The sequence below is a fragment of the Urtica dioica genome, chromosome 9, assembly GCF_054948205.1.
Source record: "Urtica dioica subsp. dioica isolate 48M chromosome 9, U.dioica_male_clone48M_v1_H2, whole genome shotgun sequence".
Taxonomy (NCBI): domain Eukaryota; kingdom Viridiplantae; phylum Streptophyta; class Magnoliopsida; order Rosales; family Urticaceae; genus Urtica; species Urtica dioica.
The window spans coordinates 26176202-26202443 of NC_142764.1; the positions used below are offsets into that span (position 1 = coordinate 26176202).

Here is a 26242-nt window from a genome sequence, read left to right on the forward strand (position 1 = left end):
GGAAACTACCAATAATATATTATTTTCACTACTATAAATAGGGGGTTCATGAGAAGAGAAAAACACATTTTTGTGCATTAGAAATTTCGACCAAGAGAGTCTCTCCCTCTCTCTCGGCCAACTCTCTCTCTCCCCTCTTGGAAGTCCTTGATTCCAATCCTATAAACACGGTGTGATCTAAACACCTCATTGTAGATCGTAGTGAGATAAAGATTGTGCCGACTCATCTTTCTTATTCGTCTAAGAGGTTATGTTTCGGAAGATTACGATGTCATCACAGACGAGTTCATAGCATTGAGGAGCTAAAGTTTGAAGAATGAGCTAAAAGCTTGAAGATAGTCTTTTAAGACTGAAGACAGAGGAGTCAAAGCTTGAAGATTCAGTAGCTGATCTAAAACATGTAAGTATTATTGAATCTCTGTACCTAGCTCTTATTGGTTGCTTGACATGGCTTTCATGAATCTTATGCTTCATCTTATTGTTATATATGCTTGATGTTGGAGTTCTCATCTTAAGGGCTGAAACTAGAACGGTTGTTTGGTTTTGGACATTTTTCATATCTGAATCCAAATTTTTGGTTTTTAAAAATTTGGTCAAATAACCAGTCTAGTTTAGTCTAAAATCGAAATTCGGTTATCCAAGTATTTGGTTATTTGGTTTCTTTAATCCAATATCCAATTTTAATTCTCGCTTTCCAAAATTTGGTTATCCGGTTCTTTAAATTCGGATCCAGTTTTTAAAACTTGTTTAAAGAAATCGGTTAACAGTTTTTAAAATCCATAATCATTTTGAAACTAGTTTTAAATCCATACCCACTTCTAAAATTATTATAATAATCAATCAAAATCCGAGTAAAAATTAGTAATACTATCCTAGCGTGTTTATTTATTTTTATTTTTATTTTTTTGATAAAAATTTATCCGAATCGGTTATATGGCGAGGCACTAATTTTTTACCGCATCGGTTATCCGAATCCGAATTTTGGTTATATGGCGAGGCACTAATTTTTTTATTTTGGATCGGTTCGGTTATCGATTTTATCCGATTTTTAGTTTATTTTTGTACAACTCTATCTCATATCTTGGTTGTCGAGAGAGCAATAATTTTCAGTGAGAGAACGTGTGTAGAGAGCGAGAGAGAGTTTTGAAAGGGGCGGAAATCGAGTGAATTGGACAAAACTTACCTCACAGATTAGTGTAGACTACGAATGGTAAAACATGCCTTGGGAGGGCTAAAAATATCTTTGAAGACGTTATAAGTCGAGTAAGGCCATGATTCAAACAAGATTGGTACTCGGATTGGGCCATATATTAGGTGATGTTGGAGCTTGGACAAGGACGCCAAATAGGCATCGCTGATCCGGACATGGCATGCAGCCTGACCAACGAGGCCATGTATAGTAGGATGGTTCCTCGAGCAATACGTATCATCGGACTGGAAATGACCCGAATGTGTGGAGACATTTTTTTATGTGAGACCATGTTGGATAGTGTTGGACTTGAATAGACGGGCCATAGGCAAACCGGTGCTGAGCAAGGACATGCCATCAACGAATCGCAGATGGATGCTTTTTTTATTCTTCCTCGTGATCTTTTCACTAAGTTATTTTTATATTTGATATGAAACATCTACGTCTGGACGGAAAGCATAAACTTGCACTACAAGAAATGTCACTTTTGGCAACTGGGGTGCGGAAACCCAACAGCAACTACATATGTAGTCGCCGGTTCTTTTTAAGCATCAGCGACTACGGTTAAGTTTTAGCGACTACATATGTAGTTGTTGTAGGATTTGGACAGACTAAACCCCAAATATAAGCTTATTTTTAACTGCACCCGCGTAAACATTTCATTCCCCCCCATTTTAGCCCCAAAAACACATAAACATTTCATTTCCCCGCGTTTCAGCCCAAAAACATATAAGCCCGCATTTTTTAATATTTATGTGGTCTCTCAGAGCTCTTTCGATCTCTCTCCGATGATCGCCTAAACCGCGAAGACAAGGATTTCGATTTCAGCTTTCAGTCCCTTCTCTGGCAACCAGACGCTCCTTCTTCCCTTTCACAGGTTTTTGTTTCCTTACTTGATTTTTCAGTTAGGATGGAAAAAGGATTATGTCTCGATAACTAATTATTTTTACGGATTCAAGGTTAGGTTTTTTAAATCAGAATTGGAATTTGCTTTTAATTTTGAGTCACAGAACATCAAAATTGATTATAGATAGTTGATTTTCGCTTCATCTTTGATCCTCGCTGACAGTCAAGAGATTTTCAGTTTTTTCCACATATCTTGCTGATTAAGGGATTCATTTTTTCTTTTAATCAGATTTAGGGGTTGTTTGTTTTAGAGACTGATTGAAAATAATACATACTTAGCTGTAGTTGAAAAGTGAATTTATGCTGAATTGGTATCGTATAAGCCTCTTATATGAGCTTGTTGTTCTTATGTGCTTTTATCATATGATATTCTGGATAGTTGTTGTTTAAGTAGCCCTTTTAAATTGACTCTTTATTTTATAACACATTGCTAATGAGAACTGAACTGTACTGCTGCAAATAAAGGATCTTCTCAAGTATACGGGGATTAAATTTTGTCACAGAGGACTCTCGATCTTTCTTCGACGATTTTGCAGGCCGCGACGACAAGGATTCAGATTTTAGTTTTTGAAATTGGAATTGGATTTCGCTCCTAATTTTGATAATTGTAGTTGAAAATATTAATCATTTGAGCCCCCATGTATTATAAAGAGTTTAAATGATCTTTTGCTTTTGGTTCTCTTAATTACTTCAAGTTTATTAATGACAACCTGTGACTGATATCCAATTGCAGCAAGTACCACAACAAAGAAAACATTCTCATCAGTATCTCCAAAGATCACAAACTTGCCATCAACAACAAGATCAACCCCTGGAAAATAGTATGTCATAATCTCTTTTTTTTTTTTTTTTTTTTTTTGCTGCAATCCTGGATCATTTATACATAATATATATTTGCATTGTGAGTTTATAGTAGCATTGATGACTGTTGAGCGTATCTATTACCACGGAGATGGCGGTGGAGAGGACCAACGACAACCTGTTTATGGTTAGAAGTTATATATACATATATAATATGTATTTGAATTAAAAATTTATTACAAGTTTTTTATACTGAATTGAATCGCAGATTCTGAAGGTCATACTTATCGAGCTCCAAAGAGGGTTAGAGGGCTGAATAAGTCTTTTTCGGTAGAGCAGTGGAAAGCAAAACATCCAAATGGGGAAAAGATACCTATGGTTTTTGATGAAGGGAAAACGTGGAAGGCTGTCGGAAATAATGCCAAGATCTTCAACAACTATTTAGGTGTGATGGTTCGAGATACTCTTCAACCGAATATAATGAAGTATGTAGATCAAGATGAGCATGCTCGTGAAAGGGTTATTACGAACATGAAGGTAAATTGTGTATTTTTGGTTTCAAAATTTATTGTTCTCTATGTATACAAATACTTCTCTGTGTGTGTGTGTGTCAGTACACATTATTAGAAAGTAGTCTGAAACTTATTGGTGTCTAGGACGTATTTATCATGCCGGAGAACAAAGAACTTATAGTGCAGCTTCATCGACAAGCAGCAAAGGTGGTTTGTAATTGGAAGAACGATTTGAAGAATAAGTGGCTTGAACAAGTTCAAGAGTATGGTGAAGAGAAAGCCCGTGAACACAAACCCGACCAATGTCGCACTAAGGAACAATGGGAGGACTTCTTAAAATGGATGGAGAGTCCAATAACTCAAGTAATTACATTTTTTTTCTTTTATGTTTAACACATATATAATAGGATATTGTCTAACACGCTGATTATCTATATATGAAGGCAAGGTCAGAAATTTATTCTAGAAATCGCTCTTGTGTGGCCGTTCAAAGTCGGCAAGGGTCACAGTCAATTGCGCAATATCGATATAGCATGGTAATTATAGGAGTTTTTATCGCTGAATTTGGAAATTGTATGGAAATCTTCTTTTCACCCTGTTTTTGCTAATTATGAATATCGTTGTGCTCTTTGATTTTGAACACATGTTACAGCGTAATTTGGAGACAGGTGAATGGACAAGTCCAATCGATGCGTGGAAAAATTTGCATTTTAAAGAATCGGAATGGACTTCGATTGCCGCCCACTCTGCTTATGTAAGTTCCTAGATACCGTTTTATTATTCATTATTTAGGAAGTGAAACAATCAAAGATTAGATCATAATAAGTTAATGTTCTAGAGTAGGATGAGATCAAGGAAAAAATAAAGACATATATTCAAGTCCCTGTTGTTAGGTGTTATTTATTAGGAAAAAAAAATATTTCAAAGTTTTTCAGAAAAAAAAAGTCTGAAGTTCTTAATGAGACCAAGTCAATTAATTTGTGTGGGACTCTTTCAATGCAAAATGCAAACAGAAAAAAAAAAAAAAAAAAATTCAAAGAGTATGTAATGTAGCTGGACTGGAAAATATATTCCTCATTCACTTAATTTCATGATGGACAAGTATTGATATTACACAGCCGGGAAGATATGGTGAAGTTTCCAGCGCATTAAATGAAGTTTAAGTAAAATTGTTTGTATATTCCTATGATTTTAAATTTAGCGGTTGAGAATATTGAGCACGGCTTTAATCAAACGTTGATATACGCTTTTAACTCCTCCTTAGAGATGGTAACTACATTTTGGCTTTTGAAAGTGCATTGATGATAGTTTATTCAGTATTTTTTAAGGAAAAATAATTAAGGTGTTGAATTTGCCTCAGGAACACATGGACAAGGCCCGACAACAACGCGATGTTGATCCGAACGATCACACCACAGATGAGGAGATCATGAGTCAAATATTGCAATCTGGCCGCTCGTACACCAAGGGAATCGGGCCAAAATTGCCAGCGAAGGTTCTCCTTTATACACGTGGTGATGGAGCATCAATGCCGACGCATGAGAATTCATCTTTCACGATCGATGGTCTTCGAAAGATGGCATCAAACGTAGAGAAGATAGGAGCCTACTTGAAGTCGATTGATCCAAATTTTCTTTTCGAAACAGCAGATATCGAGTCGACTATCTCGCCTCAATATCCATTAGGAGACAATGACGAGGAAGACGACGATTAGGGTTAGTTTCGAATGTGATTAGCTTTCTTTTTAGTTCTATAATGTATGAATTTTTTGTTTTCACACTTAACAAACACTATTGACTATAGGAGAACTTTAGGTTTCAAGATATATTTTGGTTAGTTGTTCATATTCTTAAGTGTGAATGATCATGAATATAAGTTATTTTTCATATTCAATGTATTAATTTTTTTTACAATATTTCCCAAGTTATCATTTATATTACCAGGATCTGTAGTTAAAAATCGATATTATTAAAAAAAAAAAAAATACGAGCAGCGACTACAATTGTAGTCACTGTAGGAAAGCGCGACTAGGAATCAGCGATTACAAATGTAGTCGCCGCTGTAGTCGCTGATTCTCACCAGCGACTACTTCAGTATGTAATAGCGACTACATATGTAGTTGTTGTTCCTATAATTTCTTGTAGTGTTGGTCGATAGTTCTATGTATGAATTGTTATATTTGAAATTGCATATTTTTAACACGAGGTATAGATTCACTTAGTGGGAGCATTATGTAGAGATTATATACATGATATGGGTAGACTTTGTATTTAATGAATTGGAAATACACATATTGAAGTCACTATGATGGTCATAAGAGAATTGATCTTAATTCTGACGTTTCAACCGTTTATAGCTAATCGAGGCTTGAATACTTATTTTTAGGAGTTTAAAGAGTATGATTATTGCGGAATGAGATTAACAGATACATAATCTAACTCTAGTGTACGAGAGTTAAATTTACTCTCTTAAGAGTTCTATTTTGCTTGCACTCTTATTGATTGAATCATCCACCAAGGAGTGAATAGTTTTTAGTGCTCATATGTTTACCTTTACAGGGAAAATATTTATAGGGGAAAAAACTGTACCCTTTTAAGAGAAAAAAAAAAAAAAAAAAAAAAAAAAAAACCGAGGCTCTAGTTTGACAAAATTGTACCCTGAACAAGTTCTGTTCCAGGTACTGAAATCCTCGGTCTCAGGGTGCAAAACGCTGAACCTTTAGTCATGTCAAATTTTTTCTTGCCAATTCAAATATCCTCAATCGGTTATGTAGTTTCAGTATAATTTTTTCGCTTTTTGTTACATGATTCTATAATGGACAACGTTTACATTTTACAATAAAAAGTTTACATTACCACGCGCATTTAAAAAGATTATTTGCTCTATTTTTATATTGGTATGATCGTCTCACCAACAAAAATAAGTAAACAAAATATTGCGCATAATTATATTCGGTTTTATGCACTTCTTCAAAATTGATTACATAATGTAATGATTCGTGCCCTTTTTGAAAGCATATACATATATATATATATATATATATATATATATATATATATATATATTTGTTAGCAATATTATATTAATATTGATAGAAATAAAAGACAATTTGCATGAAAGAAAATTAAACGTACAAAACAATTACAAATAAACCGGCTAAACCTTAGAACCGAAAAAAAACAAAACGGAAAAATCGTCGAGGCCCGTTGGACGGTTTTCTTGAAGCTTTTTATCGCCCTCCCACGGATGCTGGAATACTTGAGCGAAAGCCTCCCAGGATACAACGACTACAGAGGCAAGCTTAGCACCAGTAGGCTTGACTCTCAGCGAACTAGGACCTGTGCGAAAGTATCACCACGACAAAAACAAAAGAAAGAATTTCTGGGGAAGATGGGAGCTCGGGAACATTAGGAGATTGTGGTTCTTGGTGTGTTCGAATGAGAGGGCTAAGCCTCCTTTATATAGGCGACCAAGGCAGTGAGGTTACGCGAATTTGAACAGCCAAAACTGCCCACCCTTAAAGGCATTTAACGCTCTTAATGAGGCCATTACACCCGGCCATTAACGTACTGTAACTGTGCAACGTTTTCAATCCTTTATGGCCGAGTAAATGTGGTACATTAACCCCTCGCAAGTAAAGGTTTAATTCCCAACGTAACAAAAGAGTTATTTATGGAATTAAAACATTTTTGGAAGTGAACTTTGCAATAAAAAGAAAGCCCAAGACAAATCCCGAAGCCCGAGCCAGGCCCGGCCCGGTTCGGCTCGGCGGCGGCGCGCGTGTGTGTGTGTGCGCGTGAGGGGTTAAGGGTTAACCCACACACACTCTCCTCTCATGCACTTAGATATCCACTAATTAAAGAGGATAGTATTTAAACACTACCACAACACACATCCCTATACAATGTGTGACTCTTGGTATTACACTTCCATAACACAACATAAATGTGTTTCTTTAGCCTACTTTGAGCATCAATTTCTCATTCATCCTAGGTCCGATTTTGGCAAACAAATATTCAATTTTATACCTCTCGTTACGAGGAATCCGTATCACTTAGAATTATTTAAATCCGATGAGTGAAACCCACTCAACTTGTTGCCACAAATCAGCCATCCACATGTGAATAAATAAATATAATTTATTTACTTTTATTCCAACAATATTTGTTTTTAGTTATATATTCTGGTTATCTGGTAACAGCATATGCAATGTAGATAACAAACATAGGAACAAATTAGGTGGACCGAGAATATAACTTGATTGGAAAGGCTTGAATAGAACATACATGTATTCATGGCAACCCTTTATGAGGTTCCTTTTAAAGTCTCTTTCTCTAGGAACAAAGTACCGACATGCGTAATTCAAAAATCTATAGTTACATACATAAAATTATATTATTAATACATTTTCAAATTTCATTAAAGTTCACCAAAACGTAAACGAAATAAAATATTAAGGTTGGGCATTTGAATTTCTCACCCTCCAAATTTTTAATAAGCATATAGCAGTATCGATTTTGGGGTAGACAGAATCAAGATGGGTCCAGTTTGGAAGCTGAAAGAGATAAGACCTTCATGTTAAATTTCATACCACCCATCATCATTAACGAGTTTATATATATATATATATATATATATATATATATATATATACCACAATAAAGAAAATTAATAGCGTGCACAACAACTGTCTTTAATTCACACGACCACAATCTGATAACGAAACTTACCCGTGTCCTAAAACAAAGCTAACCGGTTAAATGTGTTGCTTAGTTTCCTACCTAAAAAAAAAGATTTTAAGCAGTTATAAAGAAATAGTAGAAATAGAAGGCTGAATTGCCCCTTCATGTACGTAAGTCGTTGTACGTACAGTAAATAATTATTGTTGCCCGCCTTATATATTATAAACAATATTTATTGACATTACCAATTTCTCCACTCAAGCTACACAGCTAAATCAAGCTAAGATTATCATGCAAAACGATTTGACCATATCTAGATAAATATGTTCAGCCCATTTCCAATGATCAATCGTCTATTTTCCGTTTATATACTACATTTGTGTCCATATGCAAATGCGTTTGACCTAAGGTTCGAGTTGCCGTGCTACCAATTGTAGAGCCAATAATTACAACCAGGCGGGATAATATTAAGATATTATATAATTTTTAGTTAAAAATATATAATTGATAAAATATTTTATATAAAAATTGTAATTTTTAAAAGTTTAGGACATTTTCTCCTTTGATCCTCATCTAGCTCCGCCACTGCGTGCTACAATTTTTATTTAGGGGTAAACCATTTATTAGCACACAGCTATACCGACGGCTAAATATAAGAAAATGACGGATTACCGTTACTAACGAATTAAATGTTTCTTCAAAACTAAACCAATGGATATTTATAAATAAAATAATATAAAATAAAGCTCCTATCAAAACTTATAAGTAATAATATTCCATTCATTACATTATAAAAAATGGAAAGTAATAATTTTTTCAATAGTGTATATATATTGTGATAGTTTTATAAAAGCTCAAGTGTCGCTAATAATATCGAATCTATTTAGCATAAACTTTATTAAACATTACGTGGGAAAAAAAATTGATGCCTAGCTATGTCACATAACGGATATGTTACATACTCAAAGAAATTTTAATAATAATAAAAAATCGACTAGTATACCGTGACTTAAACCTTGAATCGAGCATCTATAGTTATTTCAGGGGATTAATGTGTAAGAAATATTTCAGGGATTAATTTGTAAATTTTAAATTAAAATAAAAACATTATTAAACGGGCAAAAAGTATTATTTTTTTGGGTCCATTAAGAAAATAGTCAACTTAAACGTTTGATATTGCTAAATAGCCAACGTTTGGTAAATCTTAGATAAATAGTCATTTTCATATATTTACATATGTAAATCTTAGATAAATAGCTACTTCCATATATTAGGTCACATCATTATTTACGACTATTTACCTAAGATTTAGCAAACGTTGGCTATTTAGCAATATCAAACGTTTAAGTTAACTATTTTCCTAATTTTCTGTATTTTTTTAGGAGCTCCCTGTGCACATTGCGCCTTCATCCCTGTCTATGTACATCAGGGCCGGTACAAAGTACTACGAGGCCTTAGACAAAAATAAAATTTGGGCCTTTATTTTACAAATATATAAAATATATTATAAAAAAATTGAGTTTTATACATAATAATTTTATTTCTGATGCATGTTTTTAAAAGTTTGAGGCTTGTTTTAGACTTATATTTTTATTAAAAATTTGATGCCTTAGACCATGACCTAAATGGTCAAAGGGTATGGCCAACCCTGATGTCCATATATATACTCTATATAGTTAAATTAGAGTTAGCAAAAAGTCAAAATAATGAATATTGGTCGTTATAGTATTATATATGTACCTAACAATTATAGGTTTTTTTTTTATCATATTATTTACTCCCAGAACTACGACAGAGATAGATGTTTTTTATTGTTATTAAAAGTTGCCCCCGACCAATATATGGTATTATGATTAGAAAAAAATTATAAGATTTTAGAGCTTTAGCAGCATAACATGCATATAAGACCTTAACTAGAATTTATGAGCAAATACCTATCCAGTTTTTAATTCCGTGAAATTAACCGTTGAGTTACCATGGCTGGCTAGAAAGAACTAGTGAATTATGAACTTGGTTCGCAGCTATAATAATTTTTAGTTCCGTTCCATGCATTTTTTTATCTCGGAAAAATCTAGTAACACACATGCACTTCGATAGCTTAAATTTCAATTTAATTTATTAACCTCATTAATTTGGAATACACATATAAGCCTTTTCTGTGCTTTTTCGATAGGATTTATACTAATATTTAAATATTCTGAGCAAAAAAACAAAAAATAATTTATTATATTTAAAAATAAGTTTCTCACGCCATATATAATACCTCACACAGTCACGTATTGTTTGACTAATTAACAACCTTTGTTTCTTCCTTTCTCGACATCTTTACTTTTCTTGATGCTTATTGGTGTATTTCCATAGCCAAAGTGGATGGCTATCAGTAGCCGAATCTATGCTTCAATGTATAAGCCAAATCAAGGATTGAATACATATTAGTCTTGCAATATGTCGGTGAAAATAAATAAATCACCCTCACAATGGCTTATATTTTTTTAAATCCTTTTTTTTCGTAGTGGCTGTCTTAAATTGTATCTATGCCTTTACGTTTAATTTTCAAATAAGAAGAATATTCAGAAAATTCGTCATGGTATCAGAGGCCCTAAGTATCAGAGTAACCCTACAAAAAAATAATATAAAAATGCCATCATTCCAGTCTTATAAAGACCACGGTACCTTAAAGGTAATTCGCAAATAAGTCTAAAGTTCATATTGCTTGAATCTCAACTCCAACTATATGCATTCTTTATTGATGGCCTATGCCTCCTTGGGTTTGTGAATCGCCGGCAGGATCAAATGTTCCGCCGATGATTTAAGTGATTTATTGTTTACCATACATATATTAATATATATATATATATATATATATATATATATATATATATATATATATATGATTGGATATTAATATGAGAGCAAAAGTTTAGATGATGTTAATTAAGTAAGAAACGCTCGTAACGGAAATAATATTTATATTTACTGCTGTCATAATTGAAAGTTAAAAATATATATTTTATAAAAATGAATAAAAGTTATAATAAATAAGTACGTCATTTCTGCGCATATGTACCCTCGGCTGTGAATATTAAAGACCTTCATTTTTTTTTTAATCTAGCTAAGCTAACAGAATTCTAGGCTTACTGGAAATCGTACTGGTCAAGAAATAACACATCCAAACCACCGAAGTACGTCATTGTTTATAGACTTCAAGAATATTACCATTCACAATTTCTTTATTCGTTTTTTTGTTCATACTTATTTTTCGTGTAAAAGAGATGTTACTGTGTAAAAAGAGATATCATGGGCGGCTGAAGCAAAAGATATCGTGGCTTAAAAATAGTGAATTAGTGAATTATATAGAGAAAGCCATTTGAAACATACCAATTTTAGTTTAACTAATAAATTAATTTTCACATTGAAGTGACAAGTGAGATCAATTATTTTGTACCTAATATACCCTTATTAATAAGTTAATTATATTTAATTTTAAAATAAAATGGGCGGGTTAGCTATCTAAACCATATTATGCCCCTCTTTTAAAGTAATAGCTCAATTATGAGTATATTTGGGTAAATAGACCAAACTCAAACTCAACGATCCAATATAACAATGATACCATTCTACAACAAAGGCTTCATCGTCATCAACTTTAACAACTTCGTCAAATCGAAATTTATGGTTTCAGAGCTCTGACATCGCGAAGATTTGAACGGCATCGAGATTGACTCTTACGCCACCGGATTTGGTTCCGCCGTTTTACGGAAGCTTGAAACCCTAGATTTCACGAACATCTTACTCCGAACCCACGCCGAGCTCGACCTAACTCGCCATAGCAAATTCGAGCCTTTTTTTGCCGCCGAGAAGTCCGAATTTGTGATTCTCACGCGAGGACGGAGCAGCGATCAGATTAACCCACGTAGAGTTAATCCGATTAACCTTCACAGTTAATCAGATAAACTATCACAGTTAATACGCAAAACTGGACTTGCGACTTTCGAACGGCTGGATCGGCGCAACCGCGGGACTGGCCAATGTTCAAGATCGTTTCCGGAGGAGAATCATCACAATTAATTGAATTAACCTTCACATTTGATCTGATTAACTATCACAGTTAATACGCATAACTTGACGTGCGACCTTCGAACGGTCGGATCGGCGCAACCGCAGGACTTGTCGATGTTAAAAATCGTTATCGGAAGAGATTCGTCACTGTTAATCAGATTAACTATGACAGTTAATCAGAATAACTGTCGTCGAACTGGACTTGCAGAAGCGAATGAGTCAGGGAATACATATCCATCCATGGAGGCTCCGCCTCGGACGCTTTCCATTGGTGTCGAGTGCGATCGGAGGCGATGCGAGGTCGTCCCTCTCTCCCTCCTCCACATCTTTTCCAAAACCCTAGCCGAGGGAATCCGCCGAAAAAAAAAACCAACAAATTCCTCTCTCGATCTCACCGGAGAAGAGCCAAATCCATCTCCTTCGACCCTCTCTCCTCAGGCGGTGGCGGCAAAGGGGGAGGATCCTACTCCGTCGAGGAAGATTTACATCGAAAATGTCCCGACGGACACGGATGTGGTAAGATTCAGGGACTTCTTCGTTAAAAATGATATGTGAATTGTGAAGATCTATTCATGTGGAGGTTGGAGAAGAAGATGTTGATTTGGAGAAAGGGCTTTATTCATTAAGTGGTCATTATGTTACAAATCTCATAAAAAAAATTTAAAAAAAAATAAAAAAAACTTAATTCATAGAGAGAGAGAGAGAGAGAGAGAGAGAGAGAGAGAGAGAGAGAGAGAGAGAGAGAGAGAGAGAGCCTCACCCTCCTCTATTCCACACATCTGCTTATGGTTTATTTTTCCAAAATGGATTCGCTATAAGGTAAGATTTAAGATCTCTTTGTTCTTCTTTTCCTCTTACCTTCTCTTCATTATTTAGAACATGATTTTTGCATGTTGATTTGATGATTCTTTAAACTTTTTCTTGAAATCTGGATTTTTTTATATCACCTACGTTTAATAATCCGTAATAGATAAGTATTTGATTGTTTGTCCTTTTGATGATTGAGTGTTTGGAAAATGCTGAATAATATTTGTTATTTTATGTTTGACTAGATATGTTTTCTTGATATTGCGTGAGTGAGGTCCAAATGTTTGAGATTGAAAGTCTAGGTTTTTGTAATAAATGAAAATATTTGAAATTAAATTGGGGTTCCTGTTCTTGTTAGGGTTTGGTGTATATTAGGCTCGGAATTTTGAATGATTTTTCGTATTGATTGGTGATTCTCTAAATTTGTTCTTGAATTTTAGGTGTCTTATTTAAATCACGCATAGTTAACATCGTTAATAACTATGAATAAATTTATGTTAATACGTGAGTGTTATAAACTACTATAAATAAGCATAAAACTAGTTAATCTAAAACATAGTGGTTATAACCTACTATTAATCATTTCGATGCAGACAAAACAGACTATTACTAACTGTTAGTAACAATTAATTAAGTAAAATATTAATCAAGTAAAAACTGCATATAACTATTTTTTATTTAAAAACGGTCGAATGTCATTTTTGTTCTTTTAAATCAGTTGATAATTTGAGTGGCTAATTTCGAATTATTAACTGAAAACGAACTAATTTTAACGTGTTAAAAAAAAAAAGATATTTAGCTACTGTTACCAATAATATATACGGCCGTGTATAAAACACCATGATGCGTATTTTTCTTTATAGAAGAAATCGCCATATACAAGGATATAAAAAATAAAATAAAAACACCGCATTACAATTTTTGCCCAGCGTTAACAAGTAAAAACTGTCATCTCGACTATTTCTCTGCACTATCTTCTGATTTTTCATCAAGATGAGTTTATTTATTACAGGTTCTTGTTCGACATTTGTAGCAATTATTTTCAGACCATGGTACAATTAATATTAAATGTGTCTGATAAATACATATATTTTCGTATACTGCTGCCTAACTATGTGTGGGAGTACAAATTGCTAGTTTTGAAGTAATCAGAAGTGCGTACAGCTGAGTTCAATTAATTTTTCTTTTCGACCACAAAGATTTCGCCGTATTTAGGGCGCTCAGATTTTGTAATCTAGTACAACTCGTCCAGAACTCATTATTGCGTAGAAATTTTTGCACAAACTGCGCATAATGTTATTTTCTTAGAACTACTGCACAAGTATATATACAAAGGAATACATTTTTTGACGACTAAAACTAGCTAGGTATGTGAAAAATAAAATTCACTAACTAGAAATTGGTAAGAATGGCCTTTAATATTACTTTTCAGACGAACTTAATGCAATAGCGTAGACCTTTTTTTTTTTTTTTTTTTTTTTTTTTCTCATTTTCTTCTTATTAAGAGAGTGGGTATGATACGGCATTTGGGCTTTTTAAATATGGCCTTGAACCAAGGTCCGATTTGGAAAATAGTTTTTTTTTAATTACTTAACGTTGTGATAGACAGTTGTTCAATTAAGTTGTCGTGACTACTTATTTAACAAATGATTAATTTTAACAGGATTAATTAAATTAACAATCAATCAAACAATAATCTGAAAGCAATAAAGAACACGCAAGATTGATAACCTTCTTCGGTGATAATGCACCTACTCATGGGGGACTGATACGTCCGGGGTGAAAAGCAATCCACTAATACGAATAGTCAAAGGTACAAGAATATTAAGTTTGACAAAACTCTCATTCTCAAACACCTTCGCCTTTGACTCATTCTCTAGATTCTTGCAACCTAAGCTCCCATTAGATTTGAGACTCCCTCTCACTTTCACTCAATTCTCTCTCGACGATTGACAAGCACGTCAATGCAAAAACACACGCTCTCACACACTCAGTACGACGGTACACAAGTTGTAAGTTTCTTTGAGCTCGTTGTCGATGATTATCTCTAGAGTAGGGAGACAAACTCAAATTTATGGCTATGCTAATTTTACCAAATAGAAAAGTGAAATCCCTCAAAACAAACCCCAGGTGGATTTATATGATTGACTTTCTAATCTCTCGCGAAATCAAATAAGTCAGATCCTCCTAGCAAATCCGATCTTATACATCTCTAAAACTCGGAACCAAACAGAGTGTTTAGTTTTTATTTTTGCGCGAGAGGAAAAAGACATAAGTACCCCGATATCTTTAAGTAGTTTGAACAACTCCTTGAAGCTTTGATTTGAACAACTATTATAATTTATTTTGCCAAATATAAAGCTATGCCACATAGGATCCAGCAGTTTTTATATGTTTTCTTTTATGAATGTAGTTTAATAGGCTTGGAAGAATTAAGCAAAAGTAAGTATGAATTGAATGATTTGATATGTGCTCAAGGAGAGTGGTGAGTTATTCAGAAGTAATATTCTTTGGGGTACACATGCTTAAGACACAACAAATAATAATACATGTCTTTCTTAATGTCAGGCCGGATTTTATAGTAAGCAATCGATTAAGGTCCATTTATTTTGGAGAAAAATTAAGTCCTAATTTGGGTCTTAGATATTGGTAAAAAAAAAAAAAAAAAAAAGCCCAAATTTTCGTATTAATCCAACGAAATATTAGGTCAAACAAAATATGTCATTTTTTTTTTGGCTTATTGATGACAAACATAATTAGGATTTCAATGTTTTTAGTCGCACATGCCAATTGGAGTTTTATAATCAGCCATAATCTTAACCATATTATACAATAATAATTTTCTCATTTTTTCATCTCATTCATGCTCTAATAATCTTGAAGACAAGTTTTGAAAAATTATTTTTTCATGGAAGCTGATAGTTGTAAGGTAAGATTTGAGTTTGATGTATATTTATTTGTAAGGCATGTTGTTGAAGGATGGCTCATTTATTTTTTTCCCGGGGATAACGGTACAACTTTCTTGTGACAGTTCATATCATTTGAAGATCCTAAGTGATGGATTGAGAATCCGACAATTGGTGAACTTGAAGGTTCACATATATGGATTTTTTTCTATAAAATTAGAGTGAACTTGATACTTTATCTGTTGAAGTTGATCTCATCTTCACGGTGAAGCCAAGTTAGCAGTGAAGCCATCAGTGGAGCCACGTCAGCAATTAGTTAGTTTGTTAGACAATTACTTGTATAGGAAGTTATCTGGTGTTGTAAGTTCTATCGTGTAATCTGCTTATGCTATGGTCTATAAATAGCAAAGCAAGGTAGTTTAGGACTCATGGGAAAAACAGAAAAACAAACTTGAGTGAGAGAGGTTAGAGATTGGGGAAAACACTTTTGAGTGAACTTTGTACGGGTTTGGGAAAGTGAGAATTCTCGAGAGTCCTAAGAACTTGTTGTATTGTTGTTTGTTTTCATATAGTGGATCATCGTGACAGAGAGGCTGGACGTAGGCAATTGCCGAACAAGGATAAAATTGAGCATTCTTGCTGTGTTCTTACTTCCATTGATCAGTTGCGTGTGTCCTAAGAAATCTGTTCTTGTTTTGTTTATGAGAGAACTGATATATCGCTGCAACAATTGGTATCAGAGCCTACATCTGATCAATGGGATTCGCAAAGATTGAGGTGGAGCGTTTCGACGGAAAAGGCGATTTCAGTCTCTGGCGACAAAGAATGAAAGCCGTTCTTGTGCAAATGAAGATCACGAAGGCTCTTCAAGGCGACAATGGTTTTTCAGACTCAATGTCCTCCGAGGAAAAGCAAGAAGCCCTAGATCTTGCTTATAGCATGTTAATTCTCCATCTCGGCGATCGCGTGCTCAGAGAAGTCGCCAAAGAAACCACCGCAGCTGGAATTTGGCTAAAGCTCGAATCGCTCTACATGACGAAATCACTATCGAATCGAGTCCTGCTGAAAGGAAAATTGTTTGGTTTCAAAATTCCAGAAGATAAACCCATTTCTGAGAGCCTTGATGAATTCAATCGTCTGATCATCGATCTTGCCAACATCGAAATCAAAGTTGAGGATGAGGATCAAGCCATTATGATTCTGAATGCGCTTCCAAAGTCCTACTCGACGTTTGTAGAAGCCATGAAATATGCAAAGGAATCTCTCTCCTTGGAAGATGTTCAAGCTGCGTTGAAGGCAAAGGAGAGAGAGTCCAGATCAGACAAAAGACCTGCAGCTGAAAGCTTGAATGTGCGAGGAAGGTCAGAGAAGAATAAATCAAAGCCAAAGAAAAGGCAATCACAGCAGGGCAAGAATAAAGAGGTACAAGATGAAAAAGATTTCCCTTATAAGTGTTATCATTGTCATGAAGTAGGTCATATGAAGAATGACTGTCCAAATAAGGACAAAACCTACAAGAAGGAGGGCAAGAATGGAAATGCAGCCATAGCTGAAGATCAAGGCTATGAAAGTGCAGAGGCTTTGAACATTTGCACTGAAGACTCGTCCAAGATTTGGGTTCTTGACAGTGGCTGCACATTCCATATGTCTCCAAACAAAAACTGGTTTGAGGACTTCTCTCAAACAGATGGTGGTAAAGTACTTCTTGGGAACAACAAGGCCTGCAAAGTCAATGGAACAGGAAATATCCGGATTCAGCTTCAGAATGGGGATGAGAGAGTTCTTGAGGATGTCAGGTACGTGCCAGAATTAAAGAGGAATTTAATCTCTCTAGGCACACTAGAAGAACAAGGCTATAGTTTCAAATCTGAATATGGAAAACTGGTAGTATCAAAGGATTCTTTTATCTATCTAGAAAGAATGAGAAACAATGGCTTGTACTATCTTCTAGGAAACACAATCATAGGATCTGCTTGTACCCTAGATGGCCTGAGAAATGATTGTGCTAGAACCTGGCATCTAAGACTAGGACATGTCAGTGATAAAGGCATCTCAGAACTAGCAAAGAGAGGATAATTTGGCATAGAGAAATTAAGGAAATTGGATTTCTGTGAGGAATGTGTACTTGGAAAATCTGTCAGGGCAAGCTTCACCAGAGGGGTACATAGAACTGATACTGTTCTAGGATATGTCCACTCTGATTTGTGGGGTCCATCACGGATCCCTTCCCATGGAGGAAACAAATACTTCATGTCCCTGGTTGATGACTTCTCAAGAAGAGTTTAGGTGTTCCTGATCAAACACAAGAATGAAGCTCTACAGGTGTTTAAGGACTGGAAAATCAGGGTTGAAAACCAGACTGGAAACAAGGTAAAACGCCTCAGGACAGACAATGGGTTGGAATTCTGCTCTGAAGAATTCAACCAGTTTTGTAGAGATCATGGCATCTCAAGGCACCTGACTGTTGCAGGAACTCCTCAGCAAAATGGTCTTGCTGAGAGGTTCAACAGGACCATCATGGAGAGGGTCAAGTGCATGCTAATTCATGCTAAACTGCCAAATAGTTTCTGGGGTGAAGCTGCTTCTACTGCTTGCTACCTCATAAATAGATGTCCCTCTACAGCACTTGCTCTGAAAACACATATGGAAGTGTGGTCAGATCACAAAGTTAACTACAAATGGCTCAAGGTTTTTGGCTGCACTGCCTATGCTCATATCAGACAAGGAAAACTAGAGCCAAGGGCTTTGAAGTGCATCTTTATTGGGTACCCTGAAGGAGTCAAAGGGTACAAACTATGGTGCACTGAGATGGGCCACAAGAAGGTGTTTATCAGCAGAGATGTAGTCTTCAAGGAAGATGATTTTCTGGGTAGAACCATACACACTGAAAATGAGTCTTTGCTTGAGGCTGAAGACAACACAGATGCTAACATTGAGGTGGAGCTTGGTGAAACTGAACAACCTCAAGAGAATCACTATCAACCACAAGATGATCATTATCAGCCACAAGATGATCATGAAGCTCATCAAGCACCAGCAAACCAGTTACATGAGAATTCAAGTGATTACCAGCTAGCAAGAGACAGGAGCAAAAGAATCAATATCAGGCCACCATTGAGGTATGCACATGCTGACTTGATATCTTTTGCTCTAATGGTTGCCTGTGACATTGACACAGAAGAACCAAGGACTGTGAAAGAGGCTATGAGGTGCCAGGACAGTGAGAAATGGAAAAAGGCTATGCAGGAAGAAATGAATTCACTTGCTGAAAACAAGACCTGGGATTTGGTCCAAGCTCCAAAGGGTCAAAAGCTTGTAGGATCCAAATGGATTTTCAAAGTGAAGGATGGCATCCCTGGAGCGGAAAAACAGAGATACAAGGCAAGGCTTGTGGCAAAGGGATTCACACAGAGGGAAGGTATTGACTATAATGAAATTTATTCACCAGTGGTCAAGCACAGGTCAATCCGAGCTCTTCTGGCTCTCACTGCTCAGTTCAACTGGGAAATGGAGCAACTTGATGTGAAAACAGCTTTTCTCTATGGAGAGCTGGATGAAGTAATCTACATGAAGCCCCCTGAAGGATATGATCAAGCAGATGGAAGGGTTTGCTTGCTGAAAAAGTCTCTGTATGGACTGAAGCAGTCACCAAGACAATGGTACCTGAAGTTTGACCAGTTCATGATCACAAATGGTTTCTCCAGGAGTGATTATGACTGGTGTGTATATCTGAAGAAACTTTGTGAATGTCATCTATACTTGTTGTTGTATGTAGATGACATGCTTCTTATCAGTCCCAGCAAAGAAGAAATTGAAAAACTGAAGGATCAGCTGAGAACAGTTTTCCAAATGAAGGACCTTGGTGCAGCTCAGAAGATCCTTGGCATGAAAATTACTCGAGATAGAAAGAGGGGAAGGCTCAAGCTTCTACAGAGACAATATTTGTCAAAGGTAGTTAACAAGTTTGACATGGAAACAGCCAAACCTGTGTCAACACCCTTGGCTCAGCATTTCAAGCTCAGCTCTTCTCAGAAACCTGCCACAGAAGAAGAAAAAGCTAAGATGAATGGAGTACCATATGCCAGTGCAGTTGGCAGTCTTATGTGCTCTATGATCTGCTCAAGGCCAGATCTTGCTCATGCTGTGAGTGTAGTCAGCAGATACATGTCAGAGCCAGGAAAGGAGCATTGGAATGCAGTCAAGTGGGTTCTCAGATACTTGAGATGATCACTTGAAACTGGGTTGATGTTTGAAATGAAGAGTTCTACTGATGTCAAGGTAGAAGGATATGTTGATTCAGATTATGCAGGAAATCTGGACTCAAGGAAGTCTCTGACAGGATACATTTTCACTATTTGTAGTGGTGCTGTGAGTTGGAAATCATCTCTTCAATCAGTAGTTGCTCTATCCACTACTGAGGCTGAATACATGGCTATTACTGAAGCCATTAAGGAGGCCATCTGGATGAAGGGACTAATTACAGAACTGGGGTTCCCACAAGATCAAGTGACAGTGCATTGTGACAGTCAAAGTGCAATTCACTTGTCAAAACATCAGGTTTTTCATGAAAGATCTAAACATATTCATGTTAAGATGCACTTTGTGAGAGATGTGGTGAACAGTGGAGATGTGAAGATTCAGAAGATTTCTACTGATCACAACCCTGCAGACATGTTGACTAAATCAGTTCCGAGCAACAAGTTTTCACACTGCTTAGAACTGGTTCAAGTTACACAGGATCAAGCTTAGGCCTGAGAGCTGTTATGATGATCTACAAGGAAGTGAAGACAAGCACAAGGTGGAGAATTGTTGAAGTTGATCTCATCTTCACGATGAAGCCAAGTCAGCAGTGAAGCCATCAGTGGAGCCACGTCAGCAATTAGTTAGTTTGTTATACAGTTACTTGTATAGGAAGTTATCTGGTGTTGTAAGTTCTATCGTGTAATCTGCTTATGCTATGGTCTATAAATAGCAAAGCAAGGTAGTTTAGGACTCATGGGAAAAACAGAAAAACAAACTTGAGTGAGAGAGGTTAGAGATTGGGGAAAACACTTTTGAGTGAACTTTGTACGGGTTTGGGAAAGTGAGAATTCTCGAGAGTCTCAAGAACTTGTTGTATTGTTGTTTGTTTTCATATAGTGGATCATCGTGACAGAGAGGCTGGACGTAGGCAATTGCCGAACCAGGATAAAATTGAGCGTTCTTGCTGTGTTCTTACTTCCATTGATCAGTTGCTTGTGTCCTAAGAAATCTGTTCTTGTTTTGTTTCTGAGAGAACTGATATATCGCTGCAACATTATCTAATAAGCTTTTATGTTTTTACAAAAACTCAGACTTATTAGTAGTTAATATATATTTTGTTGGCTTATCCTCTCTCTCATGTCTTATCTCTCAAATTACAAACATCCTCTGTGGTATGTGGTAACTAGTTTGGTCTAGCGGTAATCTCACACACACCTCGACGGAGAGGTCATGGGTTCAAACCCTCATGGGATGCAGAAATGCATGCCCCCTAAGATTTATTCTAATAAGTATGTAATTTTGGCCAATAGTGTCACTGCTAATATATCATGTAATTCTGGTCGATAGTGCTCCTACTCAAAAAAAAAAAAAAACATCCTCTGTGGTACGATGAAAACAATAATCACATTTAATATACTTTGGTGCATTTTGATTCAATATTGGTCAGAGTGGGTAAATTTTAAAATTTATCTAAACCGTTTTTCCTAGTACTCTGAATTGAATTACTTTGGTAATACTATACATATTCTTACTTGTCTCACAATTGTACATTGTTTATGCTACAGTACTTTATGATCATAACTTGCAAGAACATGACATTATTCGCACAATGGTCATAACCAGGGGTAGAAAGAAATTAGGAGGGGTGCAGAGAGATTACATATCTTCTCTTATTTATTATCATTATTTTCCTGTTCTATTAATATATTTTTGCTTAAAATAATTTAAAACACTTTTGAAATCAAACAAAGTCAAAGAGGGGATTCTTAGGAATATTTCCTAGGAAATTTTCAGTCTGCACAACAATCTTCAAGTACACATCAACTCGTCTTCCTTAGGCTTTCTACGATCCTCCTTGAGTTCATCCAAGCTTTTCTATGCTAGTTTTGAAGCGAGCTCCAACTCCGGGTCCAATGTGCGGAAAATCTTTATCGAGACAAAAAAGAACTTTGACTAGTCGATCTCGTCTATGGGTGAAATTTCTCTCACTAAAATACTCAATGATACACCCTTAAACAAGAGTCTAAAATATTCTTAGGGCATGTTTGGTTAGTCCTAATTTAAGAACGGAACACAATTGATTCTTAACATTCATCATTATTTTGTTGGTTCAATTTTAAACGACATAATCATATGATTCCATGGAATGATCACTACATTGATTTGATTCTTTGTAAAATGGGTGGAATGAACCATTCAATCTAGTAATGAAATATTTTTCCCATATCTAATAATCTTTTCTATAATTTAGTTGATATTTGTTATCAAATTAAATTAAACTCTGAAGAAATCAATGAATAAACAAATTAGTATCTCTTATTACATGTCTATGCTATCCTCATTCGAAGAGGAACACCCGATACCCCTGATGCAGGGTCGTATCATATCCAAATCACCTCGATTGCTTGAAACAAATAGTATAGCCAACATAGCTATTCTTGTTAGAACAATAATCCTCGAGATCGAATGCGTTAGTTTGTAACCACCAATGGCCTCGAACCATGCACGCTTGAAACGTTTCCTTATAGAATTATAACAACCTTCTCAAGCTTCTTCAAGGATCAAAGCAAAAGCAAAGCATGTGAACAAAATGTCAACATTGATCAAAGCAAGCATGGCACGTTACACTTGGACTAGCTGTGCCTTTCTCATTATGTGAAGCTTCACCTTCATGCCTCAGTAAGTAGCGTCCCTATCTACCGTAGATGATCCTATTTCTAGACTACTAGTGAAGAGCGTGTCATCACAAAGATTTTTTTTATTTTTTTTATTTTTTTTTTATGGGGGGCTTAGATTTGCGAGAGGGAAAATCTTTTAACATCTTATTCACATAGCGAACTTCAATTACAACCCAACATTTTTTTTTTCTCACAAAGTACAAAGGAACTACTAAAAATATTTTAGGCCTTGGTATTTTAGTTATTAAAATATGCTTAATTCTTACATTTTCCAATATTCAACGGCTACTTGTGTTGGGAAATTGAAACCTGTGTTCGCTTAGCTAATATTTTATTCCCGACAACGACTGTTTTCAAATGTGAGAATCCACTTGCTCACGGCCACTCTATAGCTTGTGCTTGTGTTTTTCACCCTTATTTTTATTGGGAAATTACGCTGCTAACTCAAAATTGACACATAATTCCCTAAATAACTCGCATTTAAAATCGTTCCTGGAACACCTCACGTCGCTGATGAGTATGAAAAAAAAAAATACATTTTAAGGTTGAATTAAAGTAAAGTGAGGGGTAATAATTTTCACTTATTTCTGGTTCATATCTTCTTGTAAAGTTAGGTATTATATCGATTTTTGTACAAAACGAGGTTTCGGTTTCCACTTTTTTTTCGTGTTGAAGAATAGGTGATCCAAGTTCTCGATGGACTTGGCCCAAGTCCACTAACAGCAGAGCCCACTTTCTGCAGAAATGTCTGTAAATTAAATTAAGAAGTGGTCTAAACCAGTTTAGTAACAACTTTGATATTTTATACTAAAATAATAGCGACTATGTTTTTAGACGCTTTTATTAGCAACTATAAACATATACTTTGTCATAGACTCATAAATAATATTAGAGCAACAGCACTTTAGGATAATCTTGGTTAAAATAATATGGTTAATTGATCATTAATTCACAAACAAATGAATGAACACATCGTCCTCTTTCCTAGATACTCTCTGAATTACCCACACTTGCACAACTAAAGATGAAAACCCCCAACCTTTCATAACCTCCCTCGTCCCAATCGCCAAACTCACTTCATTTCCCTCCCAAAAAAATAACAAAATTAACATGAAAACCACGTCTCAAAGTTGCCCGTGTCGAAAAAATATACAATAAGAGGGAGATGAGATCATTTGAAATATATTCCTATGCACATTTGGAGTTTCTAGAGTAGGTGAAGGTTATTAGGGGTTGGACTGTCGGCGTTGTTCGGCTTTGACTTTGTCAATCTGAACCCTCTCGTCGAGGAAGAAGTCGAGGAAGGAGACGAAGTGGACTTGCTCTTCTTCCGCTTCGGCTTCTTCGGAATGTTCGGGAGATCGCTCGGAGGAATGTCGGCGAAAATGTCCGGCCCAATTGGCCGTCCCAACGATTGCTCGAAATCTGTTGGACAAAAATTTAATTTCTTGTATGAATAAAATGAAATAATGCCTTATAAATAAACTAAATGTAATTATATGCTCTTAGTTGTAATGTCACATCCATTATTGAATTGTCCAAATTCAACAATCAAATGGCACCAAATTGAAAACCAGCCAAAGTGAAAGCCATTGTCTTTAAAATATATAATTAAATAAATGATATGTTCTCTTGTATGTTCTCAAGTCAAGAGAAATTAATGATGCCCTTCCTTGGGCTTCCAAGTAACTAGTATTAAATTCTATTTGATGAAGAGTCCAAGTATTCATGTAATCCCGTGACAGTAACAGCCAAAAACTTATTTTCTTCTCGAGACAAAGAATCTTCACTTTATAAACATGCCAAAATAACCTCATAAAATCTTGATATTCATTCCAACCATTTAAAACCACTGAACACAAAAGTTCATTTTCTGTACTTTTGTGCTGGTCTGATTCTGATATCACAAAATCCTGGACGTTATTGAAGCTATGGCATTTCTGAATTGAATTGTAATATTTAACATGACAAGCAATATAATTTTCAAGAATCAAAATAAAAATTTATAATGTGAAATCTTATTGCAACAATTTACCTTCAGATGACCATGTCGAAAGCGACATGGGATTCGAATCTCTCCTCTCGCCTATGTTACTCATTGAACCCGTCGAGAAATCCGAAGCCGTCTTGAAGTCACTCATCTGAGAAAGAAAAAAAAATCACCAAATCAAACTGTTATGTTAAAAAATTTAATCAATTTTCTAAATATGAAAAAATTACAGACAGAAAATAATTAGAGAACTAAACTCACCCAGCTAGGAGCGCTACCAGAAGAAGGGCCGTCCCAGCCGATGTGTGCCACGTGTTTTACATCAGTTGGATAGCCAATTTCCAACTCTCTCTCCTTCACAACTACAATTGACCCAAAAAAAAAAAAAAAAAAAAAAAGTTATGTCTCGGCACTCTTGGAAATCAGACCCAGAAGAATGACCAAAAAGCCTAAAAGGGCATTCTTATAATAATGAGTGAACAAAAGAAATAAATGAAATGTAAGAAGATAGCGTGCGTGGCATTTGTGTAATTACCGAAGATTTGGGAGATTAGTTTGAAGCTTTTGTAGATTCCTTTCATCTTGGTTCCCATGGCAGCCCAGAGACAGAGAAGCAGAGAAAGTGAATGTACTTGGCTGAACAATAACAAGAAAAGAGAAAAGAGAAAGAGAAAAAAAAAAGTCAGGGCTTGAGAGCTTTAAACAAGGCTCTTTCTTTGCATGTGTTGTGGGTACTTTTTAATTTCCCTGTCAATGAAGATTGGTATCTAATTAACAACCAAACAGGTAAAATTAAATCCAAAATCTGACGCGTTCTTTCTTTTCATATCTTTTTTCCTAATACCAACACATTAATTTCAGAAAAATAAAAACAGAAAGTAATTTAATACCTTCAGACTAGAGGAAGGGTTTTAGGGTTCAAGAACAGCTCTTTCGGCTCTTGCTAAAACTTGCGTTTTTCAAAGCCGTATTCTTCATCGCCTGGTCTTCATTATTACAAACATGCAATGTAAACAAAGGAAGAAAGAAAAAAAAAAAAAAACAAACTATGGGTTCTTCCTTCTTTACAATAAAGAAGAAAAAGGAGAAGAAGGAAAAGGGTAATGCCAAATCTGTAATATGGGTTTCGAGAAGAACTGATGAACAAAATGTAATGAAGAAAAATATACCCAGAGACCAAGAGAGAGAGAGAGAGGACAAAAGAATCAAAGATGTGAAGTGAGGAATTATAAAAATAAGAGAGGTCTCAAATCTCAATGGGGGTTGGGTTGGGTTGGGTTTTTATGTTGTTTTTTTTTTTGTCAAGAAGAAGAGGTACACGATATTGTACATGTTATTAGTTTAAGCCGCGCATTGTCTACGTGGCTATGTTTTTAGGCGCTTTGCTTTGTTGTATTAAACAGTAATGCGCTACCGCTATTTATTTATTATATATTACTGTTATTATTTATAGCTATTGTTTTGTTTTCT

At 35.4% G+C, this 26242-nt stretch overlaps 1 protein-coding gene across 2 annotated transcripts; it reads right to left on the reverse strand.

Annotated features, from left to right (window-relative positions):
* Positions 1–23697: 23697 nt before the first annotated feature.
* Positions 23698–26034, reverse strand: LOC149386271 (CRIB domain-containing protein RIC10-like). 2 transcript variants are annotated; one of them, XM_089625079.1, is made up of 5 exons: positions 25663–26034; positions 25308–25519; positions 25034–25134; positions 24818–24923; positions 23698–24207 (listed from the first exon to the last, which is right to left on the reverse strand). In XM_089625079.1, the coding sequence occupies exons 2-5, from the start codon at positions 25363–25365 to the stop codon at positions 23990–23992; spliced, it is 483 nt and encodes a 160-aa protein (XP_089481205.1). In that variant the 5' UTR covers positions 25366–25519; positions 25663–26034; the 3' UTR covers positions 23698–23989. The 2 variants fall into 2 exon arrangements, with proteins under 2 accessions (XP_089481205.1, XP_089481204.1); XM_089625078.1 differs by having other exon boundaries at positions 25308–25408; positions 25663–26031.
* Between the last annotated feature and the right edge of the window lie 208 nt (positions 26035–26242).